The sequence below is a fragment of the Salmo salar genome, chromosome ssa10 (genome assembly GCF_905237065.1).
Source record: "Salmo salar chromosome ssa10, Ssal_v3.1, whole genome shotgun sequence".
NCBI lineage: Eukaryota > Metazoa > Chordata > Actinopteri > Salmoniformes > Salmonidae > Salmo > Salmo salar.
Window position 1 is genome coordinate 19,092,878 of NC_059451.1, and position 21,805 is coordinate 19,114,682.

Here is a 21,805-nt window from a genome sequence, read left to right on the forward strand (position 1 = left end):
AAGTCCACCTTCTTCACTATTAGTATGTCGGGATCCTTCTCCTGCATGGCATTCACCGCAGACTGTGGGACATCCACTACCATCTCCTCTCTGCTCACTCCTTCAGCTATTTTCACTGCCTCCATATAGGAGACCTGCTGGATGTCCATGAACCTAGCTACTACCACCTCCGTCATCCATACATGGCACACCGGGACCTCGGGAATGTGATTCCCATCACAATTACAACACACTTCGTCTGACTCTTCAACTATAGTACTACATATTTATTCCTTTCACAAACACTTGCCACGTGTCCAAACTTTTTACAACTAACACTGCAACGGCTTCTGTTCATACGGTTTCACCTCATATCTCACATACCCAAGTTTTATATACAGTTGAAGTCGGAAGAGTCATTAAAACTTGTTTTTCAACCACCCCACAAATTTCTTGTTAACAAACTATACTTTTGGCAAGTTGGTTAGGACATCTACTTTGTGCATAACACAAGTAAATTTTCCAACAATTGTTTACAGACAGATTATTTCACTTATAATTCACTGTATCATAATTCCAGTGGGTCAGAAGTTTACATGCACTAAGTTGACTGTGCCTTTAAACAGCTTGGAAAATTCCAGAAAATAATGTCATGGCTTTAGAAGCTTCTGATAGGCTAATTGACATCATTTGAGCCAATTGGAGGTGTACCTGTGGATATATTTCAAGGCCTACCTTCAAACAGTGCCTCTTTGCTTGACATCATGGGAAAATCAAAATAAATATGCCAAGACCTCAGAAAAAAATTGTAGACCTCCACAAGTCTGGTTCATCCTTGGGAGCAATTTCCAAATGCCTGAAGGTGCCACGTTCATCTGTACAAACAATAGTACGCAAGTATAAACACCATCTGTTTCCTAGAGATGAATATACTTTGGTGCGAAAAGTGCAAATCAATCCCAGAACCACAGCAAAGGACCTTGTGAAGATGCTGGAGGAAACAGGTACAAAAGTGTCTATATCCACAGTAAAACGAGTCCTATATCGACATAACCTGAAAGGCCGCTCAGCAAGGAAGAAGACACTGCTCCAAAACCGCCATAAAAAAGCCAGACTACGGTTTGCAACTGCACATGGGGACAAAGATCGTACTTTTTGGAGAAATATCCTCTGGTCTGATGAAACAAAAATAGACGTTTGGCCATAATGACCATCATTTTGTTTGGAGGACAAAGGGGGAGGCTTGCAATCCGAAGAACACCATCCCAACCGTGAAGCACGGGGGTGGCAGCATCATGTTGTGGGGGTGCTTTGCTGCAGGAGGGACTGGTGCACTTCACAAAATAGATGGCATCATGAGGAGGACAATTATGTGGATATATTGAAGCAACATTTCAAGACATCAGTCAGGAAGTTAAAGCTTGTTCGCAAATGGGTCTTCCAAATGGACAATGACCCCAAGCAAATTTCCAAAGTTGTGGCAAAATGGCTTAAGGACAACACAGTCAAGGTATTTGGAGTGGCCATCACACAGCCCTGACCTCAATCCTGCAGAAAATGTGTGGGCAGAACTGAAAAAGCGTGTGCGAGCAAGGAGGCCTACAAACCTGACTCAGTTACACCAGCTCTGTCAGGAGGAATGGGCCAAAATTCACCCAACTTATTGTGGGAAGCTTGTGGAAGGCTTCCTGAAGCGTTTGACCCAAGTTAAACAATTTAAAGGCAATGCTACCAAATACTAATTGAGTGTATGTAAACTTCTGACCCACTGGGAATGTGATGAAAGAAATAAAAGCTGAAATAAATCATTCTTTCTACTATTATTCTGACATTTCACATTCTTAAAATAAAGTGGTGATCCTAACTGACCTAAGATATAGGGAATTTTTACTAGGATTTAATGTCAGGAATTGTGAAAAACTGAGTTTAAATGTATTTGGCTAAGGTGTATGTAAACTTCTGACTTCAACTGTAAGTTGGGAAACCACTTCATCAAAGGACAGTAAAACTGATAGGTTTTGCTCCTTCCTTCCATCTGTCATTCGTTTCAATCGGAGTGCGTCTACCACTCCTGGAATATTATCCCTAAACCAGACAGCCGCTATGTCCAACGAAACACCAGAGATGACACCTTTAACTGGTGCCCTACTCTGAAAGTCATAACTTTCCACATCATACGCCGCCATCTTGTTGAGCCACAGAGCTTTCTCCTTTTGCTCTGTTGACACACACGAAACCAGTATCATACCGCTCCTGGTCACTCGAATCGATTCCACTTTACCCAATTTGTCCTTCACCATCTTTGAGACCGCAAACGGGTCACCGAAAAAAAACATCCTTGCTCATGAATCGCACTCCAACCATGAACTGCATTTCCAACTTTAGCTCTTTTCACTTCACATTTCTTTACCATCATCTACTCATTCTCACCAACTGTACTTGTGCCAAGAGAATCACACAATACTTTCGCTTCCGCTATTGCTCCTCCAGTCATCCCCCGGACTCCCTATCTCTTTGCTGTGAAAGATGCGAGAGTTTGTGTTCTCATTCCAGCACAGCTGTTGCTTCGCCAACTTTTTCTCTATTTGTACAATTCTCTTTTAATTCAAAACAGCATTTGTAGGGAACAACCGACGAGCTGCAGGTGCTTCTAATCAGAGTTGCCACTCATCTGCCAATCAGGGATGTGGCTTTTCTTGTCTACCTGTATACAAGTTAGTTACAAAGAAATACAGAATTATAAGGTAAGGAGCGGGCACGAAGGGAAATTCATGAATAGCTTGACTTAGGTGTCTGCTCACTTGGATACACTATATCAATTTATGAGATACAGTGCATTCGGAAAGTATTCAGACCCATTGACTTTTTCAGCATTTTGTTACATTACAGCCTTATTCTAAAATGGATTAAATTGTTTTTACACACAATACCCCATAATGACAAAGAAAAAACAGGTTTTTAGACATTTTTGCACATTTATATAAAAGAAATCTGAAATTTACAGTACCAGTCAAAAGTTTGGACACACCTCGTCATTCCAGGGTTTTCCTTTATTTTGACAATTTTCTACATTGTAGAATAATAGTGAAGACATCAAAACTATGAAATAACACATATGGAATCATGCAGTAACCAAAAAAGTGTTAAACAAATCAAAATATATTTTATATTTGAGATTCTTCAAAGTATCCACCCTTTGCCTTTGACAGCTTTGCACGCTCTTGGCATTCTCTCAAACAGCTTCATGAGGTAGTCACCTAGAATGCATTTCAATTAACAGGTGTGCCTTGTTAAAAGTTAATTTGTGGATTTTTCTTCCCTTTTTAATGCATTTGCCAATCAGTTTGTGACAAGGTAGGGGTAGTATGCAGAAGAAAGCCTTATTTGGTAAAAGACTAAGTCCATATTATGGCAAGAACAGTTCAAATAAGGAAAGAGAAACGACAGTCCATCATTACTTAAAACAGGAAGGCCAGTCAATATTGAACATTTCAAGAACTTTCAAAGTTTCTTCAAGTGCAGTCGCAAAAACCATCAAGCTCTGTGATGAAACTGGCTCTCATGAGGAGCACCACAGGAAAAGAAGACCCAAGAGTTACCTCTGCTGCCGAGGATAAGTTCATTAGAGTTACCAGCCTCAGAAATTGCAGCCCAAATAAATGCTTCACAGAGTTCAAGTAACAGACACATCTCAAAATCAACTGTTCATAGGAGACTGTGTGAATCAGGCCTTCATGGTTGAATTGCTGCAAAGAAACCACCACTAAAGGACACCAATAATAAGAAGAGACTTGCTTGGCCCAAGAAACACAAGTAATGGATATGGAAATCTGTCCTTTGGTCTGATGAGTCCAAATTTGAGATTTTTGGTTCCAACTGATGTGTCTTTGTGAGACGTAGGGTGGGTGAACAGATGATCTCCGCATGTGTGGTTCCCACAATGAAGTATGGAGGTGGAGCATTTCACTACACTCACAATAACATCTGCAAACCATGTGTATGTGACCAATACAATTTGATTTGATGTGATGGTGCTTTGCTGGTGACACTGTCAGTGATTTATTTAGAATGCAAGGCACACTTAACCAGCATGGCTACGACCGCATTCTGCAGTGATACGCCATCCCATCTGGTTTGCGCTTAGTGGGGCTAACATTTGTTTTTCAACAGGACAATGACCCAAAACACACCTCCAGGCGGTGTAAGTAATGAGATGCTGCATCAGATGACCTGGCCGCCACAATCGACGACCTCAACCCAATTAAGAGGGTTTAGGATGAGTTGGACCGCAGAGTGAAGGAAAAGCAGCCAGTAAGTGCTCAGCATATATGGGAGCTCCTTCAAGACTGTTGGAAAAGCATTCCTCATGAAGCTGGTTGAGAGAATGCTAAGAGTGTGCAACGCTGTCATCATGGCAAAGGGTGGCTACGGTGAAGAATCTAAAATCTAAAATATTTTTTGATTTGTTTAACACTTTTTTAATTACTGCATGATTCCATATGTGTTATTTCATAATTGTGATGTCTTCACTATTATTCTACAATATAAAAATAAAGAAAAACCCTTGAATGAGTGGGAGTGTCCATACTTTTGACTGGTACTGTACATTTACATAAGTACTCAGTACTTTGTTGAAGCACCTTTGGCAGTGATTACAGCCTCGAGTCTTCTTGGTTATGACGCTACAATCTTGGCACACCTGTATTTGGGGAGTTTCTCCCATTCTTCTTTGCAGATCCTCTCAAGCTCTGTCAGGTTGGATGGGGAGCATCGCTGCACAGCTATTTTCAGGTCTCTCCAGAGATGTTCGATCGTGTTCGAGTCTGGGCTCTGGCTGGGCCCTTCATGTACATTCAGAGACTTGTCCCGAAGCCACTCCTGCGTTGTCTTGGCTGTGTGCTTAAGGTCGTTGTCCTATTGGAAGGTGAATCTTTGCCCCAGTCTGAGGTGCTGAGCGCTCTGGAGCAGGTTTTCATCAAGGATCTCTCAGTACTTTGCTCCGTTCATCTTTCCCTCGATCCTGACTTGTCTCCCAGTCCTTGCCGCTGAAAAACATTCCAACAGCATGATGCTGCAGCCAACATGCTTCACCGTAGGGATTGTGCCAGGTTTCCTCCAGACTTTTGGCATTCAGGCCGAAGAGTTCCATATTGTTTTCATCAGAGCAGAGAATCTTGTTTCTCATGGTCTGAGAGTCTTTATGTGCCTTTTGGCAAACTCCAAGCGCGCTGTTGTGTACCTTTTACTGAGGATTGGCTTTTGTCTGGCCACTCTACCATAAAGGCCTGATTGGTGGAGTGCTGCAGAAATGGTTGTCCTTCTGGAAGGTTCTCCCATCTCCACAGAGGAACTCTGGAGCTATTTCAGAGTGACCATCAGGTCACCTCCCTGACCTCACCTCCCTGACCTTCTCCCCGGAATGCTCAGTTTGACCGGGCGGCCAGCACTAGAAAGAGTCTAGGCAGTTCCAAACTTTTTCTATTTGAGAATGTTGGTGGCCACTATGTTCTTGGGGAACTTCAATGCTACTGACATTTTTGGTACCCTTCCCCAGATCTGTGCCTCGACACAATCCTGTCTCGGAGCTCTACGGACAATTCCTTCGAGTCTCATAGCAAAGGGTCTGAATAGTTATGTAAATCGGGTATTTCTGTTTTTTATTTTTAATGAATTTTCTTAAAACCTGTTTTTCGCTTTTTCATGATGGGGTATTGTATGTAGATTGATGAGGAAAGTTTTTATTTAATCCATTTTAGATTAAGGCTGTAACATAACAAAATGCGGAAAAAGTCAAGGGGTCTGAATACTTTCTCCAAATGCACTGTAGCTTACCATAAAGAACATCAGGCTCAGCCGTTCATAAATATGTGGGACTGACTCATAAACAATATGCAAAATCTGATATGGACTGTGTTCAAATATAAAGTATCATAGTATGAGTCATAATACCCATAAAACCTAGCTGTTGAACAGGGAAACGGTTCCAATCGTTTTTTCACCATTCATTTTTCCCATAGACGATTTTAGGAACACTTAAAATAAGGGCTGTGTTTCATGTAGGCTTACCCTGGCATGAAGTTTTGATAACCATGTAGGTCTCTCTTGGACAAGGTGACTTTCATGACACCTCCGCTGTGGGACTCTATTTACAGTCTAAATTTGGCCTATTTGAAGGAGATGAGATGTAGTTCTTCCTTTAAAACTTCTTCAGGATCGGTGTCCCGTCTGCGGGACAGTTGAGCTAACGTAGGCTAATGTGATTAAAGAGATTTCTTTTGTTGGCATATCTGATATGGGCAGAAAGCATAAGTTCTTGTTAATCTAACTGCACCGTCCAATTTACAGTAGCTATTAGAGTGAAAGAATACCATGCTATTGTTTGAGGAGAGTGCACAATTGTGAACTTGAAAATGTATGGATAAACCAATTTGGCACATCCGGCGCCGACAGAGATGGCCGCCTCGCTTCGCGTTCCTAGGAAACTATGCAGTATTTTGTTTTTTTATGTGTTATTTCTTACATTGTTACCCCAGGAAATCTTAGGTTTTATTACATACAGTTGGGAGGAACTATTGGATATAAGAGCAACGTCAACTCACCAACATTATGACCAGGAATACGACTTTCCCAAAGCGGATCCTCTGTTTGGCTCACCACCCAGGACAATGGATCGGATCCCAGTAGGCGACCCAAAACAACGGCGCCGTAGAAGGGGCAGATGGAGTGGTCTTCTGGTCAGGCTCCGTAGACGGGCACATCGCGCACCACTCCCGAGCATACTACTCGCTAATGTCCAGTCTCTTGACAACAAGGTAGACGAAATCCGAGCAAGGGTTGCCTTCCAGAGAGACATCAGAGACTGTAACGTTCTTTGTTTCACGGAAACATGGCTCACTCGAGACACGCTATCGGAATCGGTACAGCCACCTGGTTTCTTCACGCACCGCGCCGACAGAAACAAGCATCTCTCTGGTAAGAAGGGTGGGTGTGTATGCCTTATGATTAACGAGACGTGGTGTGATCATAACAACATACAGGAACTCAAGTCCTTTTGTTCACCTGACCTAGAATTCCTCACAATCAAATGCCGACCGCATTATCTACCAAGAGAATTCTCTTCGATCATAATCACAGTCGTGTATATTCCCCCCCAAGCAGACACATTGACGGTCCTGAACGAACTTCATTTGACTCTATGTAAATTGGAAACTACATATCCTGAGGCTGCATTTATTGTAGCTGGGGATTTTAACAAGGCTAATCTGAAAACAAGGCTCCCTAAATGTTAACAGCATATCGATTGTGCGACCCGGGCTGGAAAAACCCTGGATCATTGTTATTCTAACTTCCGCGACGCATATAAGGCCCTCCCCCGCCCTCCTTTTGGAAAAGCTGACCACGACTCCATTTTGTTGCTCCCAGCCTATAGACAGAAACTTAAACAGGAAGCACCCGTGCTCAGGTCTGTTCAACGCTGGTCCGACCAATCGGATTCCACGCTTCAAGATTGCTTCGATCACGTGGACTGGGATATGTTCCGCATAGCGTCGAACAACAACATTGATGAATACGCTGATTCGGTGAGCGAGTTTATTAGGAAGTGCATCAGTGATGTTGTACCCACAGCCTCTATTAAAACATTCCCCAACCAGAAACCGTGGATTGATTGATGGCAGCAAGGTGACCAGAAACATGACCGAATACAAACAGTGTAGCTATTCCCTCCGCAAGGCAATCAAACAAGCTAAGCGTCAGTATAGAGACAAAGTAGAGTCGCAATTCAATGGCTCAGACACGAGAGATATGTGGCAGGGTCTACAGTCAATCACGGACTACAAAAGAAAAACCAGCCCTGTCGCAGACCCCGATGTCTTGCTCTCAGACAAACTAAACAACTTCTTTGCTCGCATCGAGGACAATACAGTGCCACTGACACGACCCGCTACCAAAACCTGCGGGCTCTCCTTCACTGCAGCCAACGTGAGTAAAACATTTAAACGTGTTAACCCTCACAAGGCTGCAGGCCCAGACAGCATCCTTAGCCGCGTCCTCAGAGCATGCACAGACCAGCTGGCTGGTGTGTTTACAGACATATTCAATCAATCCTTATCGCAGTCTGCTGTTCCCACATGCTTCAAGAGGGCCACCATTGTTCCTGTTCCCAAGAAAGCTAAGGTAACTGAGCTAAATGGCTACCGCCCCGTAGCACTCACTTCCATCATCATGAAGTGCTTTGAGAGACTAGTCAAGGACCATATCACTTCCCCCCTACCTGACACCCTAGACCCACTTCAATTTGCTTACCGCCCCAATAGGTCCACAGACGACGCAATCGCCATCACACTGCACACTGCCCTAACCCATCTGGACAAGAGGAATACCTATGTAAGAATGCTGTTCATCGACTACAGCTCAGCATTTAACACCATAGTACCCTCCAAACTCGTCATTAAGCTTGAGAACCTGGGTCTCGACCCCACCCTGTGCAACTGGGTCCTGGACTTCCTGACGGGCCACCCCGACGTGGTGAGGGTAGGTAACAACATCTCCACCCCGCTGATCCTCAACACTGGGACCCCACAAGGGTGCGTTCTCAGCCCTCTCCTGTACTCCCTGTTCACCCATGACCGTGTGGCCATGCACGCCTCCAACTCAATCATCAAGTTTGCAGACGACACTACAGTGGTAGGCTTGATTACCATCAACGACGAGACAGCCTACAGGGAGGAGGTGAGGGCCCTCGGAGTGTGGTGTCAGGAAAATAACCTCACACTCAACGTCAACAAAACAAAGGAGATGATCGTGGACTTCAGGAAACAGCAGAGGGAGCAGCCCCCTATCCAAGTCGACAGGACAGTAGTGGAGAAGGTGGAAAGTTTTAAGTTCCTCGGCGTACACATCACGGACAAACTGAAATGGTCCACCCACACAGAGAGCGTGGTGAAGAAGGTGCAGCAGCGCCTCTTCAACCTCAGGAGGCTGAAGAAATTCGGCTTGTCACCAAAACACTCACAAACTTTTACACATGAACAATCGAGAGTATCCTGTCGGGCTGTATCACCGCCTGATATGGCAACTGCTCCGCCCACAAACATAAGGCTCTCCAGAGGGTAGTGAGGTCTGCACAACGCTTCACCGGGGGCAAACTACCTGCCCTCCAGGACACCTACACCACCCGATGTCACAGGAAGGCCAAAAAGGACAACAACCACCCGAGCCACTGCCTGTTCACCCCGCTATCATCCAGAAGGCGAGGTCAGTACAGGTGCATCAAAGCGGGAACCGAGAGACTGAAAAACAGCTTCTATCTCAAGGCCATCAGACTGTTAAACAGCCATCACTAACATTGAGTGGCTGCTGCCAACATACTGACTCAACTCTAGCCGCTTTAATAATGGACAATTTGATGTAATAAATGTATCACTAGCCACTTTAAACATAGCCACTTTATATAATGTTTACATACCCTACATTACTCATCTCATATGTATATACTGTACTCTATACCATCTACTGCATCTTGCCTATGCCGTTCGGCCATCACTAATTCATATATTTTTATGTACATAATCTTATTCATTCCTTTACACGTGTGTGTATAAGGTAGTTGTTGTGAAATTGTTAGGTTAGATTACTTGTTAGATATTATTGCATGGTCGGAACTAGAAGCACAAGCATTTCGCTACACTCACATTAACATCTGCTAACGTTGTGTTTGTGACAAATAAAATTTGATTTGATACAACATTTTGTAAAGATATGCAAGATTTCACTGGATCACTCTAAAACTTTGCACATATGCCACTATATGTGCAAAGTTTTAGAGTGATCCAGTGAAATCTTGCATATCTATTCAGAGTCTAAGTTGCACCTGGGCTAGAATAATTCATTATGCCCTTTCGCTTGCATTTCAAAGATGATGGCACAAAAGAAAAAAAAAACGGTTTGTTTTATCTTTGTATTATCTTTTACCAGCTCTAATGTGTTATATTCTCCTACATTCCACATTTCCACAAACTTCAAAGTGTTTCCTTTCAAATGGTATCAATAATATGCATATCCTTGCTTCAGGGCCTGAGCTACAGGCACTAAGATTTGGGTATGTCATTTTAGTTCAAAATTGTAAAAAAAAAAGGGGCGGATCCTTAAGAGGTTTTAAACCATATGGAGATACAGAATTTAATTTACATATCCACATGGCTTCTCTTTGGAGTAATTTGGTGTCGTAATCACCTCTGTGTAGTGGATTATCTTTTTAGATCCCGTATCAATTTTGTTCTATAAAGTGTCTCTGGCGAGGTGATATCTTGATGTCTGATAGTGGATTTATGTTCTCCAATGCGTAGTTTCAAGGCGCAAGATGTTTTTCCAATATAAATCTTATTGCAAAAGCACTGTAACATATAAACAACTCCTTTAGTTGTGCAAGTTATACATGACTTTATCTCATAGGTCCTAGAAGGCGAAGGAAGTTGTTTCACCTGTTCTGGCCCAGGTGCTATTTAAGAGTGGCTGGCCCAGTGCTTCAGTTGTCTTGAGAGATGTGGAGGGTCAACACCTTTAGTTGGTGCGCCCTATTTTATTATTATTATTATTTTTCTCTCTCTCTTTCTCTAGACAAACATTCCTTTATCTGATTTTGTTTTGCTCCACTTTTTGGTTTGTTTCTGTCTTTAAGTTTGGTGTTGGTTTTATTTTGTTTGCCTCTTCTTGGGCAAATTTAGTGGGCGCTAATGGTGGGTGTCTTTTAGGTTCCAGTTTTTGTAGTCAACTTTCAGTGGACACCCCCATGAGTGTATTTCAGAACCCCTCCTTAAACCCCACCTGTTTTGGTTGTTGTCATTGACGTTGTTACTTCCCCCTTCTGTTTGAGTGTCATTTTTGGTTTTCTTGCTAGGGAACATAACAAAATAAATTCATTAGGTCCTACTATATGGGTTTCACATGACAGGGCAGGGGCTCAGCCATGGGTGGGCCTGGGAGGGCTTGGGCCCACCCATGTGAGTGCCAGGCCCACCCACTCAGAATGAGGTTTTTCCCCACTAAAGGGATTTATTACAGACCAGAAATACTCCTCAGTTTCATCAGCTATCTGGGTGGCTGGTCTCAGATGATCCCCCAGGTGAAGAAGCCAGATGTGGAGGTCCTGGACTGGTGTGGTTACGCGTGGTCTGCGGTTGTTAGGCCGGGTGGATGTACTGCCATATTCTCTAAAACGACAGAGGCGGCTTATGGTAGATAAATTATAATTAAAATTTCTGGCAACAACTCTGGTGGACATTCCTGCAGTCAGAATGCTAATTGCACGCTCCCTCAACTTAATACATCAAATCTGTGGCGTTGTGTAACAGGGACGTAAACACAACGGTAAATGCCTAATTCATGCATTAACAGAAATTAATGTAACCAAATGACGGGGATTAACGGCATATTTACTAGACCTACTGGTTACATATGTAATGGGGAATTTATAAAATAAACAAAGGGCAAACAATTCACACAATGAAACAATGAATGTGCAAGAATTGGCGACAGACAGTGGCCAGCCGCAACTTGATAATCAGCTAGGTCTTTTGCTACGGGCGCTACCCAAATTACTGGGCTTCCCAAATAGGCATAGGCCTATGAAACAATCCACAGCTAAGTCAAGCTCTCTGGTAAAGTATTTTGAATGATTTTATTTAGACAGGAGTAATCTTATAATTTTGGAGAAAACAATTTACTTTAGGGGAAGCCAGCATCTGAAAAGTGCAATGTGTACCCGCTAAATTTCCTTTCTAATTTGCAAGTGGCTGAAACCAGAGATCTCTAGGCTTATATAATGACAAAATGCTCATGTTTACGCCCTAATAATGCAAGTTGTTGTCCCAAAGGCAGGAATTCGGGCGACAAGCTTAGGTCTGCATTATGCCCACAAACACATTGGGCTTATTCAGGACAGATTTTGATGAGATTGAGCCCTCAAGCTTCACATCATCCTCTCTGCTGAAACTAGCAAGCGAAACAGTGTCCCTCTGTCTTGCTATGTAGCCGATGCTGTGTGGCCAGAAAAAGTATGAAATGCGATACCCCTTTTGTCCAGACAATATCAGATGTATGGTCTACACATACTGAGACAGAGGGGTGCTGTTTCGCTCGCTCGGATGCTTTATCTGAGATCTTTTGTTCTGCGAGTGTCTCGGTCAAATTAATTATCAATATTGAAATATTTTATGTGGACGGGCAAGGTGGTACGGTTGGGTGGGCCAGGCCCCCTATGGCCTGTCCATAACGCTGACCCTGGCTCGGTATAAGTAACAAAAATCTAAGGAAGTATAAATGGAAGTAGTTTAGTGCACCACCAAAAAAAGGGGTTACAAATGGATAAAAAATCTCATTTGAATCTTTTTAACATCTCTCAGATATAGGACAGACACTTTAAAACAAACTTCTGTTTGATTTATTTTTTGGCTGTCTGTTTTCCCATGTATGAATCTGTTATTCAATGTGTTTCTATGGACTAAAACCAGTAGGCAAAATTCAATGTTTCATCAAATTATTTGGAGGTCCTAAAATTCCAAATCGAATAGCTAAATGATCCTTGGTATGGCCATCTTAAAACAATTCCATATGTCAGCTTAGTAGAACACCCTCTTTAGGATTGCTTTAACTGCGCGTTAAACATCCCACAACATTGAAAGTCTTGAACGCACCCTAGACAACGCGTCATAGCCTACAGACGAGCCAAGTCATATGACCTTACATTAGCGCAAACTCACGGAAGCAGAGGAAACCAAAGGACTGCTCAGCTGCGGTAGAGTATAATTAGTTGATTTCAGGATTAGTTAGATACTGTGTTGAACTAGCTAACTATTGTTGTTAAGACGAAGCTTTTTTACCGTTATGTATATGGCACATTTCTGTTGTAATTATGGATTTGTATGGAGGCATATGTTGCTTAATGCAGATTGTTTGTCCCTCATACAAATCTGTCATCTCTTCTTCATTTGCACTTTCGAGTTCAGCTATCCCTCGAGATGGCAGATAAGAACTTTCTGTTATTCTTGTTCATAACACTCTGTACGGTCATTACATGTGGTGAGTTTGTCCTTGTCCAACCAACATAAGCTCTGATTTAATATATTTACATTGAAACATCCCCTATTTGAATACTGAAATGTCATATTCCTTCAACAGATGGGAGTGTATCCCTATCTGCTCCAGCCACTGTAAATCTGGAGGAGAAAAGTTCAGCCAATATCACCATAACGCCTAGGTAACTATGCTTATAGCTGGTTATCTACTACCAGTTTTTATCAGTATTATATATATTTGTTGTGATAATTTGATGCAGTGTTTGGCATTTCTTTATTTTTGCAGCTCTCCTCAGAGTGTCTCAGCACTCATTATTTTTAACTTCACTGACTCCTCCGCAAATGTTACCTCAATACTTCAACTGCCTCAGCAGGTATGCATTTTGTTTCATTCAACCTAACTGAAGAGCAAGAACCAATAACCATGTAATTGATTATTAATGCATCTATCATATTTAAATGAACTACAATGGCCACTGTGTGTAAAATAAATACTAGCACTTACGTTGGAAGCATAAACGCATATTATGTCTAAATGTAACAATTGTTTACAGTCACTTTTTATATATTTTATTATTATTTAAGTGCAGTATTTCCGACTTTATATGTTCTGTATTTCTGATCTCCAGGTAGAGTTGCCTGCAAACGCCACATCAAGCACTTTTGAGGTTCATGCAGAACATGTGGGTCAGGTGACAGCCTATTTATACAGCAACAACACTGGCATTGCAAGGTGAGCTGTACAGGGTTTCTGTCAGTGAATTCCAACTCCATGAACACTTCTCACTTTCAGACTGATTTTTAAACCAACATAATGTACTAAAACTCTCTCATTTATGTTTTCCAGCCATAAGACCCGAATCCGTTTCTTGGTCATTAGAAGCAACATCGTTGATATCATTAACCAAGTAATTGGTTGGATTTACTTCCTAGCATGGTCTATATCATTCTACCCTCAAGTATATGAGAACTGGAGAAGGAAAAGGTAGTGCCTCTGACACTTGGACTTTTTTCAAAATCCTCTGCATCACAGGATTTAGAGCTAAAGGACTTTTGGATATGGTTTCTGACTAACTTTGTCTGTTTGACAGTGTGGTGGGGCTGAACTTTGATTTTCTGGCACTCAACTTGACAGGATTCATTGCCTACAGTGTCTTCAATGTAGGCCTCTTCTGGGTTCCGTACATGAAGGTAACCGCTTACATGCCCTCACAAACGGTGTAACAAATTGGGACGAATCCTGACCTGAGATCTGCATACACAACTCTGCAAATGTTGTCAGTCATGCATTGATACCAATGGGGATTTGCGCTGGATAGTATTCTATGGTCCTATTGACTCAGTTTTTACTCCATATGGTTATATAGCAGTGTGTTTTTTTTATTTACAGGAAGAGTTTTTGAAGATAAATCCAAATGGTGTAAACCCAGTGGATGCCAACGATGTGTTCTTCAGTCTCCATGCAGTTGTGCTGACTCTTGTATATGTCTCTCAGTGTGCCATCTATGAAGTGAGTAACAATAGACCAGTCTTTAGTGACTTCCTAGATGTCCCCCTTGGTTATAAACAGGAGACAGATGTTGGCTGGCCAAATAATGATTAGCTTATGTTTTGATTGTTGGCAAAGACAGATATTCATCTGATCCTTTGTGTTTTGTTTTTTTTGTTGTTGGAAGGAAAGCATTTTTGTCAAGGCCTCAAAGAAACATTGATAGTTAAAAGCATTTTGAAAGTGATTACTGTGTTCCTGTGTTGCAGAGAGGAGGGCAGAAGGTGTCCAAGATCGCTATTGGCCTTCTGGTGATTGGTTGGACGTTTGCCCTGGTCACCCTCTTTGTTGCTGTGGCCCGTAAGATCACCTGGCTGGAATATCTCTACTATTTCTCTTACATCAAGCTAGGTGTCACCCTCGTCAAATACATCCCACAGGTATGGATTTCACAATATTTTACTGCATATCGGATGGTTTTCGCTTATGCAATTAGCATTTGTTACAGTAGATGTTGTTGCGCCTCAGTTGGAAATGTATGATACTATTGATTTTCATGATCACACTCTCTGTGTCCTCAGGTCTACATGAACTACCAAAGACAAAGCACAGAGGGGTGGAGCATTGGCAATGTGTTGCTGGACTTCACAGGAGGCAGCTTCAGTCTCGTTCAGATGTTCCTTCAGTCGTATAACAACGGTAAGGCTGCCCACGCTTCCCGTAGTACACTAATGTCCACATGCCTCAGTAGAACAGGCAATAATTAGTCAGTGAAAATATTTACAGGACAGTCCCAAAAATTCTAAACGTGTCTTCAGTTGCAGGCATTTAACATTTTTATTGTTGTCATTAATTGTTTATAGTCATTCATTGTGTGTGTATACAGTGCATTAAGACCCCTTCACTTTTTCCACATTTTGTTACGTTACAGCCTTATTCTAAAATAGATTAAATCTGGGTTTTTTTTCCCACATCAATCTACACACAATACCCCATAATGGAAAATCAAAAACAGGTTAAGAAATTTTTGCAAATGTATTAAATATTCAAACTGAAATATCACATTTACATAAGTATTCAAACCCATTGTTCAGTACTTTGCTGAAGCACCTTTGGCAGCGATTGCAGCCTTGAGTCTTCTTGGGTATGACGCTATAAACTTGGCACACCTGTATTTGGAGAGTTTCTCCCATTCTTCTCTGCAGATCCTCTCATGCTCTGTCAGGTTGGATGTGGAGCATCGCTGCACAGCTATTTTCAGGTCTTCTCCAGAGATGTTCGATCAGGTTCAAGTCCGGGCTCTGGCTGGGCCACTCAAGGACATTCAGAAACTTGTTCCGCTGCCACTCCTGCGTGGTCTAGGCTGTGTGCTTAGGGTCGTTGTCCTGTTGGAAGGTGAACCTTCGACCCAGTCTGAGGTCCTGAGCACTCTGGAGCAGGTTTTCATCAAGGATCTGTCTGTAATTTGCTCCGTTCATCTTTCCCTCGATCCTTACTAGTCTCCCAGTCCCTGCTGCTGAAAAACATCCCCACAGCATGAAGCTGCCACCACCATGCTTCACCATAGGGATGGTATTGGGCAGGTGATGAGCGCTGCCTGGTTTCCTCCAGACGTGACGCTTGGCATTCAGGCCAAAGTCTTGGTTTCATCAGACCAGAGAATCTTGTTTCTCATGGTCTGAGAGTCCATTAGATGCCTTTTGGCAAACTCCAAGCGGGCTGTCATTTGCCTTTTACTGAGGAGTGTCTTCCATCTGGCCACTACCGTAAAGGCCTGATTGGTGTATGGCTCCAGAGACGGTTGTTCTTCTGGAAGGTTCTCCCACAGATTAACTCTGGAGCTCTGTCAGAGTGACTATCGGGTTTTTGGTCACCTCCCTGACCAAAGCCCTTCTACCCCGATTGCTCAGTTTGGCCAGCTCTAGGTAGAGTCTTGGTGGTTCCAAACTTCTTCCATTTAAGAATGATGGAGGCCACTGTGTTCTTGGGGACCTTCAATGCTGCAGAAATGTTTTGGTACCCATCCCAGATCTGTGCCCTGACACAATCCTGTCTCGGAGCTCTACAGACAATTCCTTCGACCTCATGGCTTGGTTTTTGCTCTGACATGCACTGTCAACTGTGGGACCTTATATCGAGAGGTGTGTCTGTGCCTTTCCAAATCATGCCCAATCAATGGAAATAGGATGCACCTGTGGTAAATTCAAATCAAGTAGAAACATATTAAGGATGAAGAATGGAAATAGGATGCACCTGAGCTCAATTGAGTCTCATAGCAAAGTGTCTGAATAACTATGTAAAAAGGTATGTTTTTAAAAAAATTTAATAAGTAATTCTAAATACATTTTAGATTCTTCAAAGTAGCCACCCTTTGCCTTTGACAGCTTAGCACACTCTTGGCATTCTCTCAACCAGCTTCATGAGGAATGCTTTTCCAACAGTCTTGAAGGAGTTCGCAAATATGCTGAGCACTTGTTGGCTGCTTTTCCTTCACTCTGCAGTCCAACTCATCCCAAAGCATCTCATTTGGGTTGAGGCCAGGTCATCTGATGCAGCACCATCACTCTCCTTCTTGGTCAAATAGCCCTGACACAGTCCGGAGGTGTGTTGGGTCATTGTCCTGTTGAAAAAAAAATGGATATTCCCACTAGCGCAAACCAGATGGGATGGTGTATCGCTGCAGAATGCTGTCGTAGTCATGCTGGTTAAGTGTGCCTTGAATTCTAAAGAAATCACCGACAGTGTCACCAGCAAAGCACCCCCCACACCATCACACCACCTCCATGTTTCACGGTGGAAACTACACATGCGGAGATCATCATTTCACCTACTCTGTCTCACAGACACAGTGGTTGGAACCAAAAATCTCAAATTTGGACTCATCAGACCAAAGGACAGATTTCCACCGATCTAACGTACATTGCTCGTGTTTCTTGGCCCAAGCAAGTCTCTTCTTCTTATTGGTGTCCTTTAGTAGTGGTTTCTTTTCAGCAATTCGACCATAAAGGCCTGATTTCACGAAGTCTCCTCTGAACAGTTGAGATTTGTGTCTGTTACTTTTTTTGGGCTGCATTTTCTGAGGCTGGTAACTCTTATGAACTTCTGTAGCAGAGGTAACTCTGGGTCTTCCTTTCCTGTGGCGGTCCTCATGAAAGCCAGTTTCATCATAGCGCTTGATGGTTTTTGCAACTGCTGTTGAAGAAACTTTAAAAGTTTTTGAAATGTTCCGTATTTACTGACCTTCATGTCTTAAGTAATGATGGACTGTCATTTCTCTTTGCTTAGTTGAGTTGTTCTTGCCATAATATGGACTTGGTCTTTTACCAAATAGGGCTATCTTCTATATACCACCCTACCTTGTCACAACACAACTGATTGGCTCAAACACATTAAGAAGGAAAGAAATTCCTCAAGTTAACCTTTAACAAGGCACACCTGTTAATGCATTCAAGGTGACTACCTCATTCAATTCCAGGCTGTATCACAACCGGCCCTGATTGGAACTCCCATAGGGTGGTGCACAATTGGCCCAGCATTGTTCGTGTTTGGCCGGTGTAGGCCGTCATTGTAAATAACAATTTGTTCTTAACTGACTTGCCTAGTTAAATAAAGGTTACATTTTATAAAAAATTAAATAAATAAAAGCTGGTTAAGATAATGCCAAGACTGTGCAAAGCTGTCAAAGGCAAAGGTTGGCTACTTTGAAGAATCTCCAACACTTTTTTTTGGTTACATGATTCCATATGTATTATTTCATAGTTTTGATGTCTTCACTATTATTCTACAATGTAGAAAATAGTAAATATAAAGAAAAACCCTTCAATGAGTAGGTGTCCAAACTTTTGACTGGTAAGGTGTGTGTATATATATATATATATTACTTTTTTACAATTATTCCTGTACATTAACACAACAGTGTCACAATATTCATAATACAAGATTTCCTTTTCATGTCCACCCACCCATCTCTTTCCCTGTGGCTGGGAGAAGAGACAAATCATAACAAAGAAGTCATAATATAAATAATAACTACAAAAACATACAGAAAAGGAAAATATTTATTTAAACAATGTATTAAAAAGGTTACAAAAGTACATTGAAATAGTGATGCATTTTGTTTTTTCAGATTAATTCCATCGATCTTAAACAGAATTGTGACATACATCACTTGCTGAATTAATTGATGGTCTACATCAGGGTTTCATGATTTTTTTCTATTGTTTCCTAGATGAATGGAAGCTCATCTTTGGGGATCCCACAAAGGCAGGACTTGGCTTGTTCTCCATATTCTTTGATGTGGTGTTCATCATTCAGCATTACTGTCTGTACAGACAAAAACCACATTATGAGCTTGTGGATGACCAGGAATAGGCTAATTACCTTTTACTCTTTACCTCTGCCAGTGAGACTGAGTCCAAATGATTTACTGAAGGACTAATATAAGGGCTTTCTTCTATGCAGTGTTCCCAGTCATTGAATGGGAAGCTATTTAGACACAGGGGGGCCATACTTTCTCCGTCTCAAAATGCGTCAACCAATTAAAATCGTTGGCGTAGTTGCACGTGATCAAACACTGTTGGTGCTTTCAAGACAACTGGGAACTCTGGGAGTTGGGGGGAATGAGGTTGAATCATGACATCAGTGCTCTATCAACAGGTCGGAAAGTCAAAGCTCTAGAAAGAGGCTAGAGTTCCCGACTTGGAATTCCGAGTTGGATGACTGCTCAAAATACATTTTCCCAGTCGTAGATAGCCTCCCCCCCTCCAGTAAGCAGTTGTCTTGAACGCTCGGAAGTCTGAGATATTCCAGGTCCCAGTTGTTTTGAACGCGGCGTTAATGTTAGACGTTCCCTTCAGATAACCTGTCAGATTTAGGTTGCGTTCCAAACACTTAAACGACACACCCCCAAATTAAGTGGACACTTCTGATGACGTATTATTACGTCTGATGAGTTGACACCTGCAGGGCAAGGGAAGAATGAATTAATTTTAAATGGACTGCTCTTGCCCGGAAATGTGTCACTCGTTCATCCCACGGTTGTGTTTTCAGTCATCATGGAACTGTTGAATGTGCCTTATATGCTCTACAGTCAATTATGATTGCATTTCATATCTTGGCTAGAAGACAACGCCTCCGCAGACATTGAATGTTAGCCATCCTACTATATCCGGTAAATCGAAAATTACAATGTATAAGTGTGATGTCAGGGAAAGTTATATGCGCAAGCAAACGTTTCCAAAACCCAAACAAACAACATAATGAATTGTATGAGAAGTGTTTGAGCCGTCATGTGCATTAGTAGCACAATTTCTAACTTATTTACATTTGTTTCTACTTACACTTGTATGTTGACTTCTCCATATTAATGTTGGTTTTGGCTGACTTTTCTTAGTGGATGTACAATCATCGCGAATTGAATATGGGGCTTTTCAAGCCCCGGAGTGAACAAAATTGTACACTCGCAAACTCGACCAAAAGCGAGGGCAGAAGGGCTTACGTTGCCAACTCCCCTTGCTTGGCTAATCATTTGGACCGACGACAAAGATGGCTGCGGGGATTCCCCCAAGTTAAATAAAGGTTACATTTTTTACCCAAAAAATGTAACGTGCATAAGTGGTGGAGGGTGTTTCTTTTATGGGTTTGAAGCGCAAGGCTAAGGTTACGTTAACTTGCACAGCAGGCCCGTGATCATATCTGGTTCAAATGTTGTATCGGTCGTTGACGTAGTTGGACCTGAGCCAACACTTTTTCATGAAAGTGTACTTAAAAGTCCAACGACACGTTCTGATAATCAAAGCAACTAGATCACGTGTGTTTGACTGACTGGTCAAATAGCTCTCTGTGTAGAGTGCCAACTCCACGTAATTGTTGCAGATTGTGGCAAGGATTTGAATCTCATGAGTTTATTTTCCCCCTTTTGAAATGCAGAATTATCAAATAAAACTAATATTTTATTAAAGTAATGTTGATAAGTGATAAGCAGTAATGGGCAGTCACTACCATCATGGCACTTGTATTAGTTGTTTTATTCTGTGTTACAGAATTCAACCCACATATGCACTTAATGTATACAAACATAATAATATGGAAACCGAAATCGAAAAAGTGATTGTTTTCAGAATCAAACCTGAAACCGAACCGACCTTAAAACACATCCTTCAGCACTAATATATGTGTAGGCTACACTTACGTTTTATATGCATTATTATAATCATCCACTTCGTCACAAATGCATTATTTGAATCTAGCGTTGAGGACCAGCAATTAAGTGTTTTTCTTAACAAAAATGCATGACGCAAGGTGGGCTTGAACCCATGGTTTATGAGCACTGTCATTTTAGCGTCAACAGTGTGTGCCACCAGGACCGAATAATGACGGTACATGACAGCTATTTGACAAGTCCATAAGGCTTTTCAACTTTTTTTAACAATATATGATACACTTTAAATATTGCATAGACCTCTTATCTTTTTTTTCCTGTAAAAGCACATTGATGTGTGCGAAAACTTGGGATTTGTCATATATGAAAACGTGCCGTTTGAAATGTGTCTAATATTAGTAGCGTAGTCAAGGATGCATCATGTACAATTGGGGCACTATACTTGAAACATACCAAGCAGAATTTGGAGGTTTAAAATATCCTTCCGGTGGCCATTTTGACCTATTTTAAGAAATGCCATTGGTTGGTAACGTTGATAGGCTGATGCAGATTTTGTTATAGGAAATAATCACTGCCAGCTGCTCAGGTTAGCATAGGGCTAAATGTGTCAGGTTATGTAATGGGAACAGCTAACGTGTAGCGTTTTATCACGTGCAACTACATCAACGATTTTAATTCGCCAATGCACATTTTGAGAAACTTGCTTTTTAAGCAAAGGCCCGTTTTAAACTTTTTTCTGTTTGCAAGTATGCCTCCAGGGCCTTTGCTTAAATAACATTCAAATGATTGTAGGATAATAGGGATTTCATTGTGTTCCATAAATTATGGTTTGATACCACTAAGGGAGGAACTGTAGTTTTTTTTTTAAACTGACGAGTATAGGCCTTGAACTTGTAAATCTGTCAAAGCAATGGCTCACTTTTTGCAATACAATACGACTGTTTTTTAGTTTTGTTATTTTTTTGTTATTTTTTTTCTATATTTGAAAGATAATTGTTACTTTGAAATAGACAGAGAACATGATGCTTTATTGTCAAATTAATAAAATATTTTCAATTTAATTCTAACGTGATGTTTCATTATGCTTACATTGTGTGAACATGA

The 21,805-nt window shown here is 41.7% G+C and overlaps 1 protein-coding gene across 2 annotated transcripts; it reads left to right on the forward strand.

Moving 5' to 3' along the window:
* Positions 1-12,696: 12,696 nt before the first annotated feature.
* Positions 12,697-21,762, forward strand: LOC106613706 (cystinosin). 2 transcript variants are annotated; one of them, XM_014216240.2, is made up of 11 exons: positions 12,697-12,772; positions 12,984-13,056; positions 13,156-13,234; positions 13,339-13,426; positions 13,682-13,785; positions 13,900-14,037; positions 14,144-14,243; positions 14,443-14,562; positions 14,811-14,981; positions 15,123-15,240; positions 18,770-21,762. In XM_014216240.2, exons 2-11 carry the CDS (start codon positions 12,996-12,998, stop codon positions 18,910-18,912), a joined length of 1,122 nt encoding a protein of 373 aa, XP_014071715.1. In that variant the 5' UTR covers positions 12,697-12,772; positions 12,984-12,995; the 3' UTR covers positions 18,913-21,762. The 2 variants fall into 2 exon arrangements, with proteins under 2 accessions (XP_014071715.1, XP_014071716.1); XM_014216241.2 differs by having other exon boundaries at positions 12,768-13,056.
* The last annotated feature ends 43 nt before the right edge of the window (positions 21,763-21,805 follow it).